Here is a 22,849-nt window from a genome sequence, read left to right on the forward strand (position 1 = left end):
TTCCTTAAATACTTGTTACTATTAGGTAACTAAGTTAGGTTCATTCTACATCCTCAACTCTGAAAGCAATTGCCTGAGGATTTCACTTTACCCAGAAATACTATTTTGCCAAAATAAATCAAGTTCCAAATAGTCTGATCAGTGCTTCCCAGGTCAACTTTTACATTTGCCAATGTAAAAATTTCTACAAAAAAATTAAAAAGGGAATCAATGAGTCTATTAGGTACTTTAGTTTTATCTCTTTGTATTATGAAATTTCAATTCCATTTTTATGATCTCACTAATGTATTTCTCAATAGTTTCTAAGTGGTATTGTCAGCAATGAGGTTGATTTGTTAAGAAGTATTAACACAGTCCCCTCTCCCTGATGATTGAGGTATAGTAAAATGAAAAGACTTGGAGTATTCTAGTTTTACTACTTACTAATTCCTCTAGCTTAAAAAAATGGTAATATGGTCTTTTCCACAAGATTGTTGAGGTTGAAACAGGAAGTCTAACAGGCCTGTGATTGGCATAGGGGTTGGCATAGACTAGAAAGTGGACCTTATATCTGAACTACTTGCTTGGTCAACTAAAAACAGTTCCTTCCTAAACTTCTCTGCTTTGTGCAAATACACAAGAAAGCTAAATCAAAGCAGAAGGTTTCAGGACTTAAAAAGGGGGCATAAGAATACGTTCCACGTTTTTTGGTAAGATTTCTTTCCTTTACATATACTCATTATGGGGGTGTAAATCATAGATCTTTGGATATGCATTAGACTTAATCTGTGTGAACCCCAGGCTATAAGCACCCACTGCAGCAAAGGGGTAGAGTGGAGGAGGCGTGAGCTAGGCCTAGCCAGCCCTATGTTCAGAGACACACAGATGTCATTATTGTGGCTGCTTTCCCACTATTGAGGCATGCTGACATTTCCCCTCCTCCTTGTCAATTTTTAAAGCAGGAAACAGCTGTTAGACAGAATACATAATAGAGTAAACTTTAAATGGAGCACATCTCTCCCCAGTATAATTAGTAGGGCAGGGGCATTCACTCATTTGTACCTGCAAGCCTACAAAATACCAAGATAAAAAAAAAAAGTCTCAGACACACTCTCAAATCTAGTAGTTACGACACACTGCTCCAATGAGGAGCTCTCCCATTACCTTACTTAGACCTGTTCCTAAGAATTCAGGCAATCTGGCTTTGTTATTTTACCAGTCCACAGCCCTTAACCCTCTCCACTCCCCATACAAAAACCCCTTACTCTAAGGCTCCATCCAAAGAAATACTTTGGGGAAACACCAGCTAAACACTGAGTACTGCTGTCCATGAAAAATAATGATACATGTACACAACGGAATTCTGTCCAGCCATTAAAAAAGGAGTTAAATCTTTTTGGATTAACATAAAAATAAAATCCAGAGCAAATTAAATGATAAAAGCAAAGTGAAAACAGTGTGAGTCGCATGGTTTTATTGGCCTTTCTATTTCATATTACTAGATTTCTAGTGTAATTATTGCATTGAAAGAATATTTGCTTATACGTTAGCGGTTGCCTATGCAGAGAATATCCCTGGAAGGATACAGAATTAAACTGGTTTCAAATAATGGCAGAAGGGAGAAGTAGGAGCCAAGGACTTTTTCCTGTACAACTTTCTAAAATCTTTACATCTTTTAAAAATCACAATATAAAAGAAGCAGACATTTCTGAATGATGTTACAGATGAGTGATAGACAAAGTTGGGGATACTAGGTGGTATCTATCGCCTGACTATGGCAAATAAGGAGGAAAATACCTCACTGTTTCTGAGCCTTTCCCTTTAGCTCTGCGTCAACAGTGCACAGAGGAAAAGCTTGGTACCTGGGACCAGACAGCTATTGCTGAAGACTGTGACCAAGATTGGGTTACATGGTTTTTTGTTTTTGTTTTTGTTTTTTTTGGTCACTCATGGGGCTTGAACTCAGGGCCTGGATATTATTGTCCCTAAACTTTTTCATTCAAGGCTGGTGCTCTACCACTTTAAGAAAAAGTGCCCTTCTGGTTTTCCTGTGGTTAATTGGAGATAAGAGTCGCACGGACTTTCCTGCCTTGGCTGGCTTTGAACTGTGATCCTCAGATCTCAGCTGCCCAAGTAGCTAGAATTATAACAGACATGAGGTATCCGTGCCTGGCTGGTTATACAATTTGTAAAAATCACTTCAAACTTTAAAATTTCATGGTAGTTTTCCTGAGATTCCTGGAATGAGCTTTTAGGACATGCTTCAAATTTTGAATTCATGTCACCTGAGATTAATTTGATGACAGCCACAAGCTGACAGAAAACTGTCCCAGCAGACCTCTTAATCATCAGAACAACTATCTAGGAGTCAAGCCATAACAAGGAGCCTCTTCTCAATTTTTCTAAGAGAAAGCTTCCAAAATGTGCTGTTCTAATGCTTTTGAAGGACACAGAGAAACAAAGAGGGAACCATTTGTAGAAGCACCAGAGGGCTTTGTATCATTTGGCAAGCCTGGGCCTCATTTAACGTGGGATCCTTTTCTCAAATGTGCATTCACTATCCAAAAGAAAAAAAAAGTTCTTTAATCATGAGATAAATTATCTAACACATTTCAGGCAGCAGTCACAAAAATGATGAACTCTCTTGTAAATCTGTTGCTGGACAAGCCCAGACAAAAGTATTCCTGTTAGCCAAGGAAATTTGCACATCACTTTGATAAGTAGCATCATGGCCACAAAAGACAGAAAATGTGTTATAGGACACTAATACATTTAGATACAAGGTAAAGAAAGGTGGGCAGAATTTAAGAGGTCACCAGTTTGAATAGGGCCATTTCTGAATAGGTCCACTCTGAGTACAAATGTTTTAGATTCACCTAAGCCAAAAAGTAATTCTGACAAAAACCATATTAGGTACAGATTTTATGTCACAAACTTCTTAATTTAAGAAGTGGAAATCTTTTGTAATGTCACAAGATTAGGTCATTTATATTTAAGAAGCCCAGACAAAATAGCTGAATAACTCTGGTATTTATTAAAAACGCTCTAGGGCTGGGCATTGATGGCTCACTATGCAGAAGGCTGAGATCTGAGGATCTGTTTGAAGCCAGCCCAGGCAGGATGGCCATGAGACTCTTTTTTTTTTGGGGGGGGGTCCGGTCGTGGGGCCTGAACTCTGGGCCTGGGCACTGTCCCTCAACTCTTCAGCTCAAGGCTAGCGTTCTACCACTTGAACCACAGCACTACTTCCGCCTTTTTTCTTTTTGCTTATGTGGTGCTGAGGAATCAAACCCAGGGCCTCATGCATGCAAGGCAAGCGCTTTACCACTGAGCCACCTTCCCAGCCCCCCATGAGACTCTTATCTCCAATTAACTACCAGAAAATGAGAAGTGACCATGGCTCAAAGTGGTAGAGCACTAACCTTGAGCAAAAGAACTCAGGGACAGCACCCAGGTCCTTAGTTCAAGCTCCCTCCCATCCCCTGCACTGCCCTCCCCCCCAAAAAAAGCCTCTAGAGAACATTCTTAGATAATGAGGGTTGGAGGAACATTGCCTCCCTTGGAGTCATGAGGTTCTATCCACATGTAACCCAGGTTTCTGCATGTCTCTATGTTTTTGCACATGCTGCTCTTTCCTTAAGGAATATAATTCTCTCCAGTTCTCTGCCCAGTTCACTTGTCCTTCAAGATCAAGCACAAAGTCACCTTGTGTATGATGCTTTCCTAGTGTCCTTCATCCTGGTTGCTAATCATGCACATGTGCATGCATGCATCTCAAACAATGGGATATTTCTTCTTAAATTCCAAAATATAATCCACTGAAATTGTTTAGAAAAATATAAACTATAAAGAAATTAAAAATGAAAGTTTTCCCTTTTCATATCCAGTCTTATCATCCCTTCTTCCTTTTACATCTTCAGCATTCCCAGCTTGTAGCACAGATCTTACATATAGCAAGTCTGCAATACATGATCAGTAAGTGACTTAATAATAATGAATAAAGCTGGGCATCAGTGGCTCACGCCCGTAATCGTAGCTACTCAGGAGGCTGAGATCTAAGGATCACGGTTCAAAGCCAGCCCGAAAAAAAGTCCGTGAGACTCTCATCTCCAATAAACCACTAGAAAAATGGAAGTGGTACTGTAGCTCAAGCGGTAGAGCACTTGCCTTGAGCTGAAGAGTGCAGGGATAGCGCCCAAGCCCAGAGTTCAAGCCCCACTACCGCCAAAAAAAAAAAATTAATAGTGATAAAAATTAATTTTCAGCAGTTATTGAACACTGCAAACTACACAATGTGTTAATAAATATTTTATAGAAATGAATGAGTCAAGGGGCTGGGAAGGTGGCTCAGTGGTAGAGCATTTGCCTTGCATGCTTGAGGCCCTGGGTTCGATTCCCCAGCACCAAATAAGCAAAAAGAAAAAAAAGCCAGAAGTGGCGCTGTGGCTCAAGTGTTGGAGTGCTAGCCTTGAGCTGAAGAGCTGCGGGACAGCGCTCAGGCCCAGAGTTCAGGCCCCACGACCGGACCCCCCCCAAAAAAAAGAAAAAAAAAAAGAAATGAATGAGTCAAAATTTCATGCTATCATTTCTTTGTATAGATGTTAGGTATTTTACTCATATATATATGTTTAAAAAATGTTAGAATTAAATGACAAATTATAAAACAACATACATAGCAATATCCCATTTGGGGTAGTAAAGTTAGAAATATATACTATATGCTCTGGGAGTGTTTTGGGTTTTGTGTGTGTGTGTGTTTGTGCACATGCACACTGGTCCTGGGGCTTGAACTCAGGGCCAGGGCATTGTCTTGAGCTTTTGTGCTCAAGACTAATGCTCTACCACTTGAGCCACAGTACCACTTCTGGCATTTTGGTGGTTAACTGGAGATAAACATAGACTTTATTTCCTGGTCTGGCTTTGAGTCATGATTCTCAGATCTCAGTCTCCCAAGCAGCTAGGATTACAGGCATGAGCCACCAGTGCCCAGCTTATATATGTTTTTGTAGATGGAGAGAAAAAAAGACTGGAGGGGTATATAGACATATTCTACCTAAACTATCATATCTCTAGGCAGTATAGTTACAGATAATTTTTATTTTTTTCCTTTTACTTCTAAGTTTCATATAATGAGCATGTTTTTCTTTGTATAGCAGTTTTTTTCTTAAGTTATTTTAGAAGAATAATACTCTTCAATCACTCCCTTTCAACGGTCTTCTCTGGGATTAAAAAAACCTCAAAGATTTTGAGCTTAACTAATTAAAAAAACAGAATTAAGAAAAAAAAACTTAGCAAATCATTAGTGTTCTTAATGAAGAAAGAGAAATGTTCAAAGAAGAATCAAACAAATTGTTCCAGTTGGAAGAAAAATTCAATTTTACTGAAGGCAGACTATGCTTCATGACTAAAAAAGAAGCTGATTTCTTTCACTCAGGATCAGTACACATATTTACTGGCCACATTTCATCTCACATCTGCAAACTTCATTTTTCCTTTCTTGGTCATCAAAAAAGGAGGAAATAAATTTTAATCCAGGCAATAAATCCTATTTGGCAAGCTCAAAATAACTTAATTATTAAAAAGTAGCACCAAGGGCTGGGAAGGTGGCTCAGTGGTAGAGTGCTTGCCTTGCATGCATGAGGCCCTGGGTCCGATTCCTAGCACCACATAAGCAAAAAGAAAAAAGCTGGAAGTGGCACTGTGGCTCAAGTGGTAGAGTGCTAGCCTTGAGCTGAAGAGCTGAGGGACCGTGCCCAGGCCCAGAGTTCAGGCAGGCCCCACCAGACCCCAAAAAAAAAGTAGCACCAAAGATCAGCTAGCAACCTTCCAAAGGACTGTTAACACTATATAAAAAAAAAAAAATAGGTCCATCATCTGTCTAAAAGGAGGTTGGTGATACACGGACAACAACAGACAATATTTTAGAATTCTCTGAAAATTAACCATGTTGCATATATGAGTTTTTTATTTAAATTTTAGAAATAACTATGAAAAATAATTTCCCAACAATAGGTAAGCCACCTGGAAGCGATTTTTAGACTTTTTCAAATGAACTGTGCTAAGGGCTGGGTACAGTGGCTCACAGCTACTTGAAAAGAAAGATCAGATGGACTGCAGTTCAAGGCCAGCCCAGGCAGAAAAAGTCAGTGTGATTCTCAACTCAACAAATAAATTAGGTATGGTGGTGATATTTGTGATTCTAGATATACACGAAGTATTAAGTACAAGGATTTCGATCATAGGCTAGCCTTGGGAAAAAGTCAAGACCCTGATTGAAAAGTAATTAAAGCATAAAGGGGGTAGGGGGGACTTGGATACAAACCCCATACTATCCCTTCCCCTAGAAAAAAAATGTTAGCCAAGTTATTTGAATATAGTTCCTAAGAACTAAGAGACAAAGTCTCCTATCTTGATTCCCTGTAGCTCAGAGGACTAGCTAGCTAAAAATTACTTTTAAAAGTTATCTTCTTGTTAATAATATCAGTGAGTATTCATTCCTTCACTTGGGATTCATGTTTGGCATACATAGTATGCACATGTTGTCTTTTGAAGTGCAGAGAAGTCTCCAAGTATGCCCTGAGTTTGATCTAGGCTATTCAAGGCCTGCCTTTCAGACATCTGACAAAGACTCTTGAGTTCTGAATCTCCCTCCCGGGTGCCACAGTGACTGCTGATGCTTCTTAAGTTCCCTTACCGTGAAATAAAACTGCTCTGTCTCTTGCTGGTTGGCTCTCCTCTTAGCAATGCTAGGCTTGCTCATGAAAGTTTCGGAGACCGTTGACTTGACAGATTCCATGGAATTGCTGTACTGGAAGCAGTCAGACACATCAAAATCCTCAACAGTTACAATGTCCTGGATGGTCTGTAGGGTAGCCTCCATTGTCTTCTTTACCTATAATGACAAGACCAACATAATTCACAGGAGGTGGGAAGGCTGCAAAGTAGCAGGTGATGAAGAAGCCTGGAGCAGTATGAAAGGCAGTGGGCTGGGGAAAGATGGAGGATGCCAGCAGATGGTATAGCTCTACTTCTCACACAACATGCCTAAGTGAGTGATAAGCATACGTGGTCTCCACTTTAGCATGCTTCCCTCTCCAGTGGGGATCTAACAACCACTACCCAATTCGTACTATGTACTTGACTCAGCTCTTTTACTTAATGGTTGTTTTAAAACTTTAATAATAGCTATTTATTACAATAGATGTGCTAAGGAAAGGAGAATAAAACAAATCCAAACCAACACTATCCTACAAAGAGATAGTTAAAATGTGCAATGGGCATAGTCTTGTAATGCCCCTGGTTCTGCTTCATGACTTTGAATGAGTCAATGGATTTGCTCCCCTATTGGTAATCTAATCTAGCCCATCTACTTCCCAGTATTCTTAGGAAGATAAGATTGAGATACGAGGGAAGAAGCCACGTGAGCTCAGCAGAAAGCTGGGTACTCAAACTGCTCTTTTGAAGTAGTTACTGAAAGAAAATATGCTGGGCCAGAAGAAAGTCATCTTTTCCTAAGAGGATGGAGATGTTTGAAGTGTCAAAGTCAAAGGCCTCTATTTGTTTGAAAATGCTAGAAAAAGCCAGGCATGAGGGGGTGGTTTTAAGACACAATATCGTTCATACAGCTGCCAAGTGCCATTTTGATTAACTGTGTAGTTGGGGGAAAAAAGCATTTTGTAAAAGCTCAAAATAGAGCACAACCTTTGGCAATGTAAGAGCAACTTCCTGGAGTTCAAGGGCAGGATGTATCAGGGGGAAAGTCCAAGCCTACATTTGGCTAGGAAATGTTTGTGGCAGCCCGGACATTCTCTGCATGCTCCTTCCACCTGCTCCCAGAGAGGCAGGAGCAAGAAGCCAATAGCACCATGCAGACAGTGGCTCTGAGCCTCCTAGGTGGCAAACTCACCTCTTCATTCTCAATCTTCAGAGTGGATAGGCGAGACTGCAGTTGTTGGCACCTCTGCACCAACTCACTCTGGACAGGCTGCTGGGCACAGAGCTGGGAAGCCTGCCAGAAGAAAGGAATACTAGGTCAGAAAGAGGACACTGCTCTTGGGTGTTCTGGAGTTCCTATTACTGCTCACAAAGCTCAACATATTCAAAGTGTAAGACTTGCAGTTCGTATGTGAAAAAAACCCCCAACATGTATGGACCCCTTCTAGGACCAAATAGACACCTGAAAGGAATGGGAAGGGTATATGATTGGAAAGACAAGGGTTTCCTCTTTGGAAGCCCATCTGCAGGTTGGTGCTTGGCAGGGCAGGCAGGCAGCTCCAGGGAAGGTTGGAAAAGTACCTCCACAGACCCAGCTCTAGGAACACAATGTTTTGGCACAGCAAGGATTTCCTGCCTGAGGTCCAAGTGGCCACCTCCCCCTTCATGTAACAGAGTGAAAGTAGGAGAGAAGTGGGTCAGGAGGCTAACTTGCTGCTGTTGGCAGCCAGCATGTGTTTATAAATTTGGGCCATGCATGAGAGTTCTGACTCAATGAGGGAGAGCCTGAAGCTGGGAATGAGTTCACAAGCTATGCTAGAAGGCTCCAGAGGGCAAGGAATCTGGCAGAGCTATTATTTTACTCTAGGTCTGCACAAGATCTGTGTGGGAGAGGACTCTTTGTCACCTGCCCTTCCCCAAGGATTACTATTATGAAGTGACAGCTGATCTCTGTCTCCTGACAGGGGTGTGACTCCAGCATTAGGTTCCCCCAGTTCCCAGGGTGACTGATGAAGAGCAGAAGGCTGGTTGTAAGTCAGGAGTCATGTGGAGGCAGCTCCTGTTGCCTTGCTACCTGTCTCTTGTCTGAAAAGGCACACCTGGACAGAACCGGGCTCCTTCTTCCTCAGCAAGAAGTGGGTGCATTCACATGCTCAAAGACCATTCTCTTGTTTGAAAAACAAAAGTCTCTCTTCAAATGACAAGGGGCTGGAACTTGACCTTTTCCTCCTTGGCTTTTAAGCTCCCAACTGATGTGACCTCTTCCCCCAGCTGAGAGGCTGGCCCAAGCCCACACATAGATCTTAACAGGGCTGACTTTACTCTGACTCTTAGATAACAGACACAATGGAGAAAGCTCAATGGCCAGAATGGGTTGGTGCCAAGAGTGAAATTCTTGGGCTGCCTGATGTCACCAGTCAGGCATCCAGAGCCCCATAAACCTCTGGGGGCACCAAAAGTGGAGCCAGGAACCACCTCCTATTACATCTGGGAGTGCCTGGCATCAATTCATGTGCTGAGGGCCCCAGAACACCAGTCAGTGTGGGACTTAGGCCAATTTCAGGACTTCCGGTCAGAATGCCACCCGAACATTGGCCCTAGTTCAAGGACTTCCAGGCAGCTCCCTCCTGCAGCCTCCACAGCCTCAACAGTCTACAGAAAACCCACACTGATGGGGCCAGACTGGCTGCAGAGAGCAAGAATGACCTGCACTCTCACTTCTTTCTATTTCTACTCTTATGATGGTGAGGCTAAAACCTTTGAAAGCTCCAGGTCTGGCCCTGACTCTGCCTGGCTCAGTCATTGATCAGTCCTATCACATAAAGGAAATGCCAGGCAGAAAAAAAAAAAAAACCATGAGCTATTGATTTTTTAAAAAGTAACCCAGACTTTTCAAGGAGAAATCATGGAGGGAAATCCACCTTCAGGTCTGTTCCTTTAAGAAGCGGCAGAGTTGCTGATGCATGCTTTGGCAATGATCCTCTACCAGGGTGCAAGGTAATGCACTCCAGCTGTGCTCTGGAGTATGGAAATGTGGATCTGACAGGGTGAGGAGGAGCCTGAGTACCCAGCATCTGGATTCCCCCTTTATGGAGACAAGCTGTTTGGCTCAGAAGGAAACTCAGTCAACACTAGAAAAATGCATCACTCCTCTCAGCCAGTCCCTAAGTTTTGCTGATTCTTGGGAATGATCTTAGTGGCAGCTGGAAAAAGGGACTGGAAGGCAAGTTTGACCGGAAGCCAGGGCAGGTGAGGAATGGGGCTTCCTGGGAGGGGTTGGTGATATCCCTTTCCCCTTTCCCCAACCCTAATTACACATACTGAAATCTCACTTTGCCATCTGTTCAGATGCTGACAACTCCTAAGCCACAGCAATGGAAACAAACTGTCAGGAAGCTGGTTTTCCTCAAGAAGGATAAAAAAGAACTCATCTCCACATTTTTGACTACAGGATAGAAATGTCCTATGTTCCATGGGTGTGTACTGATGACAGTGAATTGTTTGGTTATACTGCTACAGTTGTAATGCTGGAGCAGGGCTTTCTAGTCTAAGTGTGAAAAGTAAGACATCCCATTCCTGGTGAGAGAACATTGCTGCTTTTTGGTCTCTTCTTTGCTCATACCCAGTAAATCAATGGATATCTAGCTGCAATGCCTGACTCTGGAGTAAGCACATCACCCAATCAAAACCAACAAGACAGTGAGACCTGTATGAGGCTTTTAAGGAGGGCGACACTCTTCCCACTGGATTTTAGCCTGTAAGGAGGCGGGCTTGCCTCCAATGGAATATGGGCCTATCTAAGAATGGCAATGAAAAGAGAGAAGAAAAACCAAGTCTTGGTAAACTTCCTGCTCCTAAATCCAGCCTTGTCTGAAGGTCTATCCTGCTTATTTCTGTCTTGTAAGCCCATTACATCCTCCCTTGCATTAATAGGTAGGTAAAATGGTAGTTTCTACCTGAAGGAATGAGGTTCCCTCTTTATGTTTTGGATATACAACCAAAAGAAGTGTAAACAAAAGACTCAGAACAATGAAAGGTATGCTGCTTCTGTTTCCTCTCGCTTTAGTTTATCTAGACCCTTTTTATTGTAGTCACTGAAGTTGACAAAATCAAAATATGGCCCCTATGTTCACATTCCCAAGCCTGGGCCAATCAGTACCAAACCTTCCAGCTCAGCTCCTGTCCTTTCTTAGAGGTACGTTATGTGTACTAACCAAGCAAACTACACCCTTCATCCCAATTATCTAGACTCAGGAAAATAGATCCTTCAGGTCTCTGCCAAATGACAAAAGATCACATCATTCCTCTGCTTAGACTTTCCTCCCCCACAGAAGCCTCTGGGGCCTGGCCACACCTCAGCTCATCTTCCAGCCTCACCACTAGGAATGCCTCTTCCTCTACTTTTCCTTACACAATCATGAACTCAGAATGATTTTTAGAACACAACAGCTGTTCCCTCCTTATGGCTATTTCTAACTCTCTCCCAACCTCAGTTACCAGACAGTAAGCTACCTAAGGACTCCGATCCTCAAAGTTCACAGACAAATCTAGAAGATAGTAGGTGCTCACGGGCTGTTTAACCAAAGGAGTAGGAAAGTGCCTCATATACCTGGTAGGAAGCTCTCTCTCCCCAGGATAACATGGCCTCTGTGTGGTGAAACTACACTGAAGTATACTCAAGTGCCTGGGGCAGGTATATGTGAGCATGCAGGAGGCCTCACCATGTCTCCCATGTGGGGCTGGAACTCAAACTTCATAGGGGGGCAGAAGACATTGTTGTACATCTCCATGAGGCGCTGCTTGTCACTGGTGGCATCCAGGTTTTCTACTGCATTCTCGATGGCATCAAGACCCTCATGTTTCGATTGTTCCAGATTCAACTCAGCAGAGAGGAAGGTGCGTAGGGCCCGGTTCAGGCTAGCATGATAGCCTAGGTCACAACACTGCTGTGGGAAGGAGAAGACACATGAGCACACCACAGACAACTCAAGGCTTGACAGAAAGAGTTGACCCCTAGGGCAGATCTGACTACTTCAAGGAACCTAGCTGTAGAGGGGAAAGAAGGCTGACATAATGACTTCTGAGATCTGGGTGAGATTTCTCAGTTCTTGCCTCCCAATTCAATGGTTTTAAACATGCCCTAGAGAATGGTAATGTGGCAAGACAGAAAAGTATGGATAAGGGCCCAGTGGCATGATTTTATCAAGTACTAGCTACTGCTAGTCCCTAAACATGAGAAGGACTGAGAGTTAAAGAATTCTCTTCTATTTTGTGACTTATCTGGTGATGCCATTATGACAAAATCCAACGGTTACAATATAGCCTGTTATTCCTTGAGGGTTGCTGTGGTTAAGTCATGACATACCAACCATGCCAGGCTATTGCGGCCTTCAGGGGTCAAAAATCCAGAATGCTGTAGCAGCAGGAAATTCTTACAAATTCAGCTTTAGGTGGGAGAAGAAGAGAATGGGAGGTTGACTATTAGTCATCATCCCACCAACTCAGTGATCTAGGACAGGCCTGAACTGCACAGCAGGAAATCTGTCCTAAAGTGCTTGCCCTACAGAAACAACATTTAGAAGACTAGCAAGTTCTAAACGTTAAGTGTTAGTGGGAAATTCATAGCTTGAAATAGGTTCTGATTTTTAGAGCAAAAATGACAAAATAACATGAAGGAGACAACTGTATTTAAAACAAAACAATGCTGGATGCTGGTGGTTTATGCCTGTAATCCCAGCTACTCAGTATGCTGAGGTCTGAGGATTATAGTTTGAAATCAGTCTGGGCAATAAAGTCCATGAGATTCATCTCCAGTTAACAAGCAAAAGGCTGGAAATGGCTGGGAGCCAGTGGCACATGCCTGTAATCCTAGCTACTCAGGAGGCTGAGATCTGAGGATCATGGTTCAAAGCCAGCCTGGGCAAGAAAGTCTGTGAGACTCTTATCTCCAATTAACCAACAGGAAAAAAAAAAGGAAGTGGCGATGTAGCTCAAAGTGGTAGAGCACTTGCCTTGAGTGAAAAAGCTCAGGGACAGTGTCCAGGCCCTGACTTCAAGCCCCATGACTGACCAAAAAAATAAAAATAAAAAGACTGGATATGGAGGTGTGGCTCATGTAACAGAAGGCCAGCCTTGAGTGAAAAAGCTAATGGGAAGGACTTCTAGATCCTGAGTTCAAACCCTAGTATTGGTATGCATGTACACATTTACACACATGCGTACACATACACATATACACACACCCCAACCAACCAACTAACTGGTAAACCAACACTGGAGGTAGAATTAGATAAGCTTAGGAAAGTGGCTCCTACCTGCCTGAACCTGTGTTCTGGACAGTATAATGAATAGATGTGACCAAGCCAGTAGTTTTCAAACTGCAGAACAGATGTTCTCAAGACCTGGGTTAGTGCTCAGTCTGCCTGGAAAGAGGTAATGGGCAACCCAACCAATAGGACTTGAAGTCTCCTTTCCCTCCTTCAACCAAGCACCTCTATTCAATTTTACATTCAATATGTTAGGACTTTTATGTTAGGTCTGGTTTAGAGAAAGAATTCTTCTACTAGAGAAAAAGTCTCAGAAATCCTTGGATTAAATGTAATCTCTTAAAGTCTTTTTGCAATAGCATTTTGAATACTCCGTACCCCCCTTCCCCCACTAAGACATAGAGATCCAAATTTTTTGGCCATCCATTATCTATTCCATTGCTTCAGCGGCTTTGAGTCCTAGAAACTGAGAAGAAACATCAAAGAACCCATGGGTAGAGCAAGACCATATGTCTGATTGTCATTTCACTACACAAGCAAGCACTAAATTAATCTCCTCCTAGCCTTTCCTTGCATCATGATCACATTGGGAACAGCCACTATTGGGGAAGGAAAAGCATGTGACATGCCTCCTCCTTCCAGGGATCTGACAAGAAGCTCAGCAACAGAGCATCCGTTGGGCTGGGTTCTGGGTTCAGTGCCAACAGGCTCTGGCAGGTGCCTGGCTTCAACAGAATAACAGCAGTTACTGCATAACTGGAGCCAGAGGATGGAAAGACATTAAATTCAGTTCAGGGGAAGAGCAAATGGAAGCTAGACAAAGGCAGCTGATTGGGAAGCTGCACGTGCAGGGCCTTCTTCCTCCGAGAGATGCTGCTGAACTAGCCAGGCTGCCTTTGAACCTGTAAGCCTTCTTGCCTAGCTCTCTATAGACCTTGATAATGAACTCTATGCTTATAAGCCTAGTGGAACCAAAGAAATGCTGACTAAGGTTTATGTAGGTAGGCGAAGAACTGGAGAGAGGCAGAAACCTTTATAGGAAGTGGAGGTGTGGTTTGAGCAAAAACATAAACAAGCAAATAAGCAAGACCATTAGGCCCTGAGTTCAAGTCCCAGTACCAGTGTGCACATGCACACACAAACACACACACACACACACACACACACACACACACACACACACACACACACACACACACACACAGTACTAATGGAAACTTTATGTATTTTAGAAACTTCCCTTTCCTCTTTATTTTCACTTCTCTGTCCTAATTCACAACCTGATCTTTTACCAGTGCTGTCTGCTTCACTGTTTTAAAATGTGACTTATTTGCTCTCATTGAAGAACCCAAAATACTTTACATTTTTCCCTAGATTAAAACCCACCATCCTCAGTTTGGTATATATGCTGGTATACTAAGTGTATTATGCAATTCTACATTTTAATCCTCATAATTACTCCAATGAAGACAAGGTTACCTTAATTGTTTAGACTAGGAAACCAGCTCAGTGAAGTTAAATAACTCAAAAAAGGGCAAACAACCAGAACAAACTGTAATCTATCTGCAGTCTGCCCATCCAACATCATCTCTCTCCTTAACCTCTTTTGCTCCATTCCACTGACGTACTCTCTGTGTAAGGAGGAATGTTGGAAAAAATATATACACCCAATCAGCTATGTGACCATAGCCAAGCTACTTAATTCCTCAGAGCCTCAACTAGGGTCCATGTGAGCCTTGTGAGCCATGTGAGGCTAACAGGAGAAGTATTTTCACATTTCTGGCACCATGTAGACACTTAGCAAGCACTACCAAACTCTGTCCTTGAGCTCCTAGCATTTTCTCTTCCTGAAATGTTTCCCACTCCTCTCACTTGTCGGAATTAAACCCAATCTTCAAGATCCAAAACAGATTCCTAGCCTCCTGGATACCAGCCAGCCCTTCATCTCTGGCCACCATTACCCTGGCCTCTACTTAGAACTCTGTTCATCTGTGGCCCTCATGTGACCTAGAACCCTAGAACACCCCCTTCATTCTGTGGCGTGCCACTGCATATCACCCCAACCAAATGTGTGTCTTAGGGGTTTGGCTCTGTTTACATCCCTCCCCATTATGGTTTGCTCTCAATAGGTATCCAGTAAAGCTCTGTTGATGGACTGATGCCACAAGTACAGATTCTGGTCTCTTGGGAAGTCATCTACATAGGGTGAATGCTGACCTAAGTCAAATGAAGAGATGTGGCCACTGAATTCTCAAGTGTTGCTCTCTACCCAGTAGTGTATAAAGAAAGCAGGGTGTGTTCCTGGGCTGCAAGGCTGCCTTTATTTATATGATTCTTCTGTAACTTCTTTGTGGATGAGTGGAGGTTTCACTTGCAGTGTGTTCCCTAGCTCCTCCACAGTGCTAACTAACCTGTGAGATTTGGAATAGGTTTCCCAGAGACTTGACCATCTACATATCTGTAGGGCAAAACTAAACCTCCAATGAAGAAGTAATATCTGGCAAGGTTAGGTAAACGAGATTGGAATATTTTGTCCTATTCCCAGGAGAACCCCGTGAGTACAGGCAGCACATTATTTCACTCACATTGGGGACAATGCATGCTTTCCATGGCTTTTGATGAGTTCTGTGGCCATGCCGAGATCCCCTGGCCATTTCTGGGTTATATAAATGTTTGATGAAAACTCTCTCAGGGGAAATCAAATTTTTATAAGAATTTAATGACAGCCCATCCAGATGTGTGATAACTTGAGTCCATAGCTCATTAACCCTTTACCAGCTGATATTCTCATTCAGAGAGTCTAGAAAAGACTGAGGGAAGATAAATGGGTGCTATTAACGCCCACTTCAAGTTCATCTCAGGAAGGAAAAATATGGACCTTGATAAGATTTTGTAGTAGGAAAACCAAGATCCTTCAGGTGCAACCTTAGTGTATATGATACTGATGCTGCATACTCTGTCCATGTACTTGGCACTCACAACATTCCAGGATAACAAACACCCTGTTCTTCATTCATCTGTCTGACCGTAGGCCAAGTGAGCCATATGAGTATGGGGAAGGAAGGTTCTATTCCAAAGAGCCTACCGTTTTTAAATGTGATCAAATGAGCTCAAAGTTGAGGTTTTTCCCTGTGTGTTGTATAACTCATGTAGATTCTTACAGTCTGACTTTAAATCTTATAGAATACTATAAAAAAAGTTGGAGGCTAGTCCTTGTGTCTTTGTAATGGTACTGGCAAAAATAACTTCTTTTCACTTATCCTCAATGCCTTAAATACACAGTGAGCTTCAGACCCCAGAAGGAGGCAGACTGGTTCTCATAACACAGATGGCAATGGACTGAAATAAGATCACCTCATGTCTTCCAGCCAGTTCTGGATACTGTTGAGATCAGGATGCCAGCACTGCCTGGCTCCCTGCTTACTCCTGCTCTAACTGTTGACTCCTCTTCCATAGCACTACTGGTGGCATAGATCAGCAAGAAAAAGGAAGAAACTATTGATAGAGGCCAAAAACAGGGATGACACTCCAACACAGATTTTGCAAAAGAAGATACATATAAAAATTCTATACTGTATATCTGTATGCAGTTTTGTATCTACAAAATTATTGTACAGTGAAAGACATCTACCTGAACACTGACTGTCTTGAATTAGGGGGTTGACTAGAAAGAGAAAAGGAAAATTTTGTGAGGTAATGGGAATGTATCTTTCACCAAGGTATTTATCCTAACTCTTGATAGAGAAATAGGTTACAAAGTGGTCTAAACTCTTGAAATTGCAGTACTTAACTTTAGTCCTCACAGGTAAATTACACACCAAAAGAACATTAAAAAGAAAAACAAATGCTGGCTTAGGGACTATCATCATTTTCCTATTCTTTAAGAACCAGGGGCTACAAAGGTAGAGTGAGTCTGAGTTCCTTTTCTCCAGAAACTTTCATAGGAAGTTGAGAACAGCATATAGTGATATATGCCTGTAGTCCCAGCTATTTGGGAAGCAGAGGCAGGATTCTGAGTTTGAGGCCAGCTCGGGCAACGTTAAACAAGAGCCAATTTCAAAAACAGAATTTTAAAAAACCAAAGGAAGGGGTACAGCTTCAGTGCTATAGTGCTTACCCAGCATACACGAGGCTCCAGGTTTAATTGCCAGTACACAAACAAAACAAAACACAAACCTGAGAAGTCTGAGAACATCCTTTGTTTTTAGTACAGTGGTTCTCAAACTTTTACCCTTCAGCTCACAGTAAGCTATACATCTTATATTTCCTTCTGTGTCTGTCTCTTTCTCTCATATAGGAACACATGTGCATTTGTGTGTGTGTGCATATACGCATGCATGCTCCCCCTCCCATCATCCATGAGTGCAAAAATGAATGCACAAGCATATATATGCAAACCTAATGTAAAGTTTCACAAAATAAAGCTTAGCATACCAGTGATGAATCCTGGTTTTCTTCTCCTATTCTGCTCTGTTTTATTCTATATTATGCTGTTCTATTCTATTCCCCTAATTTAAAAGAAACAGGTCAAATCCATAAAAGTGACTTCATGGCTCTCTTAATGGATCATAATCCATGGTTATCCAGGATTTGACAATACTAGAGTTTATGAATATTTCTCAGATAAATACTATTTTTTCCATTGCTATCCTTGAATCTGAACACAGTCTCACCTCAATTACTTAACTGAATACTTATATAACATGGCAATATTCTCAGCTTTTCTTTTTTTTTTTTGGGTCAGGTTGTGGGCCTGAACTCTGGGCCTGGGCGCTGTCCCTCAGCTCTTCAGCTCAAGGCTAGCGCTCTACCACTTGAGCCACAGCGCCACTTCCAGCTTTTTTTTTCTGCTTATGTGGTGCTGAGGAATTGAACCTAGGGCCTCATGTATGCAAGGCAAGTGCTCTACCACTGAGCCACCTTCTCAGCCCCTATTATCAGCTTTTCTATTCTTATCCAACCCAAAACAAAACTTAAATAAACAACAAACAAAATAAACTAAAAACACAACAGCACAGAAAGCAAAGTCTGAATGCTACTGCCCTGGCTTTGCCCACAATTCTCTAGAAAACACGTGCCCTGCTGAGTATTGAAGTGGCTGACTGTCTCCTTTTCAACACGTTGTCCTATAAAGTTAATCTCTTAACAGGACTTTCAGTGTTTCATTTTTCTTAATATGATGAAAATAAGGTGTGAAATAGTGTGCGTCTTATATTGATTTTAAAATATCTTCTCAGTCAGATGAAGGTCTTACGGCTGACTGGTTATGTCTTAGGCACAGGAGACCCTGTCATCCCCTCTGGTCAGCATTGTACTGACTGGAGGACAGATCAATAGAAGAGGTGTGGCACCCAGCAGAGTAAGGGTGAGGTTTTGTTTTTGTTTTTAAACTAAATACAGATGAGATATAGCACAAAGTGAGCAGAAGAGTGCACTGATTCTCTTTCTCGGCTAAGAAAGGGCCTCTCTTCCAATACTGAGCAGCACAGTTGCCCAGAGGAAGAGAAAGAATCCTGTTTAGAGATTTGACCTCCATTGAAGGACGTGTTCAGATTGGCATCAACAAGCAGAGAGAACAAAGAGGTGCCAGAACAAACTAGGGCTCCGCTTACCCCTGTGAGACAATGACACTCAGAGCATGAAGAAGCCAAACCCTACTGAATCAAAACTCATGAAGACAGGAGCCTGTATCTTAGAAAAGTTGCCCCAGTGACATTGATGTGGGTGAGATTTAAAAACCAATGATCTAGCCCAGGGGTGGAGTGATGGGGAACAAAACAGGGTTCAAGAAGAGTTCAGTCACAAGCCTCTATGACCCAGTTATGTAACAGTCACTCTGAGACCAGAGGTGCCTCCTGGCCCCGCAAAGCAGGCAAGAATATGCGGTATGATCAGAGGCTTGCAAAGCCCAAAGGTGCTGGCAAGGACTGAGTGAGGCACATGCTAGGCCTGGAAACTGGAATCAACTTGAAGGCTTGGAGACGAGGCTGCCGATGCTCAATCATAGGACCCCAGATCCCTCAATTTCATGACCAGAAAAAAGGTGAGAAACATATGCTTGCCTAAGTTCCCCTGTAACTGGCTCATGAGGACCATACTAGGGTTTGCAGGTCACAGGGATTATAGGCTTAAAGGGAAGCAATAGGAGACCAAGTCCAAGGCTGACCTTTAAGGCCAAAGACAAAAGTTGATGCTTGCTCCATGTAAAATACAACAGCTACTCATCTGTTTTGCTCAACCACCTTTGTGTTTCATCTTAAAAAAGTATGGGTCAGACATCAGTGGCATCTGGATTCTTTCTAGACAGGACCCTTTGCAATTCACTGCAAACCTATAACCTTCTAGTCTTCAACCTTTCTCCTCTACACATTGCTTACCCATAAGGGCGATGTGACCACGGCATGAGATAATCCTGAGAAACATGAGGTGCTATATAAATGTTAAGTATAGCATTCTAGCTTTTGTCCCCACATCTCTGGAGAAGCTGCTAAGTATTTCCTGGCAGACTGAAAAATGTTGCTACTAACATGGACTTTAGGAGTCAGACCTCAGTACAAAATTTGCCTTTGTCACTTAGCTGTAAGTCACCTAAACTTTCTGAATATTAATCAGAAACAAAGATGATAAAGCCTTCCTTTCTCAAATGTAGTGAGGAGGGGTTAAGACCAAATGCAAGATGCATCTCCTGGTCTTAAACATAGCAAACCTCTAATGGAGCATGGGGCTACTATCTGCACAATTATTCTCAATATGCCCTAGATGCTTGAAAAACGAAATGAGGAAATGTGGATCAGGATTCTGAAACCATAAAAGAGGACCTGCCCACAGGTCCCCAGTTTTAAGCACTTACATCAATAAGGTCAGACAGGTCATGGATGTAGTACTTGAAGACAGATGCATTGGTGGCCTCCAGAGCTAGTAAGTACTCATTCCGAGCTTTAATGGCCTTCAGCTTATTCTCGGTGTACTTGGCTTGGCGCTGAAAAGGAAACAGAAGTTCACTTTTACTTTAAAAAAAAAAAATAGGGGAAATTGTTCTCTGAGAGAAGAAAGTACGAAATGTTCAAGAACTACAACTGTGCTGCTACTCCCTGTGCGTGCCTGCTTTAAATTGGGTTCTAATTCTGACTAATGAGATTCAAGGGCATAATGTAGATCAACTCACAGAAGGTTAATGAGGCTTCCTCCTTCAGCTGTGTGCCCCACTTTGATTCTGTCTTCACACAGCCTTTTCTATCCTTGCACTGTCATCCTGGAGAAGGTATCACTACCTCTGCCCCAGCCTGCTGGTGCCTAAAGCCAAACCCAAGGGTCCATCAGCTACTTCCTGTGTAGGCCACTTACCTGGATTTGGAAAATGGGCTGGGAAAGGTGACTACTGTTTATTGTCTAAGTTACGAGTTAAAAACTTGGAGCCCACACGCCCAAGTTCTCTCAATACTTAGAATTCCTGACAGGGGATGGACTCTTGGCCATTAAGCACTGAAGGAGCCTGGAGTTCTCTTGTTCAGATTTTCATGGTACCTACTAAGACACTTCTATCTGTCTTGCTTTCCAGAATCTTCCTCCATGCCTCTACAGGTAACAGAACATACATACCTTCTCCTTCATCTTCTCAATCTTTTTCACTGAGCTCCTCCGAACATGTTTTTCTTCAATGCGGACATTGGCTGTAGAGTCAGGGGAACGTGGTGTTTGCCGGTCTTCCTGCTTCACGGATTTACCAATTTGCTTCTCCTCCTGCTTCTCGGCCTCCTTTAGTTTGCTCTGAGCACTGATGCTGTCGGCATTGTACATGTGATATGTCTTCATCACCTGCAAGACACCCCCACCCCCGCCCCAGAGGTCAAGCCAATGGGGTCAATTCCCTGCTTTACTAACAGACTCAGTCAGAACTCCCCCCCTGAAGCAATATCCTGACCCTCCTGGGGGAAAAGTCCAGAAATGTTTGGTTCAGCCAACATTATATATTAAAGACCATTCCAAATCATAGGGAAAGCACTATTGGACTTGAACTAGTATGTCTTTTGATTAAAATGACTTCATGTCTGTTCACCATGCATTATGTACTTCTATTTGTTATCATTTGTCATCATTATTCTTAACATTGGTCCAAAGATTTCTTATCACTTAGTCACCTTTCCATATGGAGAAGACAGGAAGCAATGACACCTCTTTTGGACCCCAAAGGCAACGGGCAGGGTGGCTTGTAGAATAGCGTAGATATATTTTTAGCCTTTCATATATAAAATTAGGGCCAGGGAAAGACTCCAAAAGCTCTCTCTACTGTTTCCTCTATCTATGTTAGACTCTCTCACACAACAACTAGATCAGCAACTATGGCAGCTATCATTTACTAAGTGAGCACTTAGTGTAATCTTGGCTTTGTGTCAACTGCTACACACACACTTGCTTAGTTTGCTCATGTCACTATTCCATGATCCAGCCAACAGCCCTATAAATACTTCAGACTTGCATGATGCAAGTGAGAGTCTGGGAAAGAAGAAAAGACATGCTAATAGTAACTGAGGCAGCCATGAGAAGGTAGTAATATAAAATAAAAGGGACACAATTTTCAAACTTTTCACCAAAGCCATGGTCTAGGTAGCTCAGTTGTATTTCCTAGCAAGGAAACCAGCATTGGAGTTTGTTTCCAGTCCTTACAAACATATAACTTCCTAACACATGGGACCTGCCTTCTTCTGCAAGGGCTTTCTGTTCTTACACGGGGAGCCTTTAGCTTCTATCTGAGAATTTAAATGCTTGATAACCAACCAAGCAATCTGAAGTTTAAGAGTGTTGAAATTTTAATGCTGTGAGGTTTCTTTGAGAGAGAGAGAAGTAGAGTGGTGTGTGTGTGTGTGTGTGTGTGTGTGTGTGTGTGTGTGTGTGTGTGTGTGTGTGTGTGTGTGTGTGTGTGTGTGTGTGTGTGTGTGTGTGTGTGTGTGTGTGTGTGTGTGTGTGTGTGTGTGTGTGTGTGTGTGTGTGTGTGTGTGTGTGTGTAGAGCAAGGGTACAATATTAATACCAATTTCCACCACATAAGGGCATGCTGTGTACCAGAGGCTGTATGCACACCATCTCCTTCAATCCTCATAATTTTATGAAAGATGTTATTTCTAAAGATGAAGATATGGTGCTCAAAGAGATTAACTATGGGCATTCAAAGTCATATGTCTACTAAATGTCAGTCAAGACTCAAACTGAGGGCTGTCAAACTCCAAAGGATATTCCATGATCTCAGCCACTAACAGTGATTCTCCTCTGCATAGGACTGGAGCCAACTAGTTTGGAGGAAAGGTTAAATACACACAAAGAAGTCCTTGCCTATACAGGGCCCTGTAGGGACTTGTGTTTGAGCAATGTTTTAACTGGGGGTTGTTTTGCCCCTAAGAGGACATCTGGCAAAATATATTTATTATGACAACTTGAGGATTGCTTAGTGGGTTGGAGAGAAATTCTACTAAATATGCTATGCACAGGATTGACCCAACAACAAAAATTGATCTGGCTCCAAATATCAATGGTGCTAAAGTTGAGAAAACAAAGGTTAGAAGGACTTTAGGAGCAAGCTAATCCCTTAGGATCATCCAGAGTTAGAGGAAGTAATAAAGGATACTGAGGTATGGACAAAATCAAAGCACATTGGAGTCTAAATTCTATCTGATTTTAAATACAGAATGTTTTAAATCAGATTCACCTTATTATGAACCTGATTATCATTTCTTGTAAGATCTATTCTGCATATACTCTGCATATGCTATCGAGAAACAATATTAACAGCCAATGGCATTAAAACTCTTTCTAATTAATTCAAATAGATCCCCAGTTTTCCAGGGTTGGATAAGAAATGAGAAATTGTCATCTGTTATCCTGGCTGAAGAAGGGCAA

General features: G+C 42.3%; 1 protein-coding gene across 4 annotated transcripts in view; it reads right to left on the reverse strand.

Moving 5' to 3' along the window:
* Srgap2 (SLIT-ROBO Rho GTPase activating protein 2) overlaps positions 1-22,849 on the reverse strand; it is a 250,890-nt gene that overhangs the window by 49,656 nt on the left and 178,385 nt on the right. For 3 of the 4 annotated variants that reach the window (XM_070041645.1, XM_070041648.1, XM_070041649.1), the window contains exons 6-10: positions 20,559-20,774; positions 19,810-19,938; positions 11,415-11,639; positions 7,886-7,987; positions 6,674-6,871 (exon numbers count right to left, since the gene is read on the reverse strand). In XM_070041645.1, the coding sequence (XP_069897746.1) occupies positions 6,674-6,871; positions 7,886-7,987; positions 11,415-11,639; positions 19,810-19,938; positions 20,559-20,774 (870 nt within the window). The remainder of the gene's footprint in view (positions 1-6,673; positions 6,872-7,885; positions 7,988-11,414; positions 11,640-19,809; positions 19,939-20,558; positions 20,775-22,849) is intronic. The other variant, XM_070041646.1, reaches the window with a different exon arrangement.

The sequence above is a fragment of the Dipodomys merriami genome, unplaced genomic scaffold, assembly GCF_024711535.1.
Source record: "Dipodomys merriami isolate MVZ:Mamm:240054 unplaced genomic scaffold, mDipMer1.0.p SCAF_31, whole genome shotgun sequence".
Lineage (NCBI taxonomy): Eukaryota > Metazoa > Chordata > Mammalia > Rodentia > Heteromyidae > Dipodomys > Dipodomys merriami.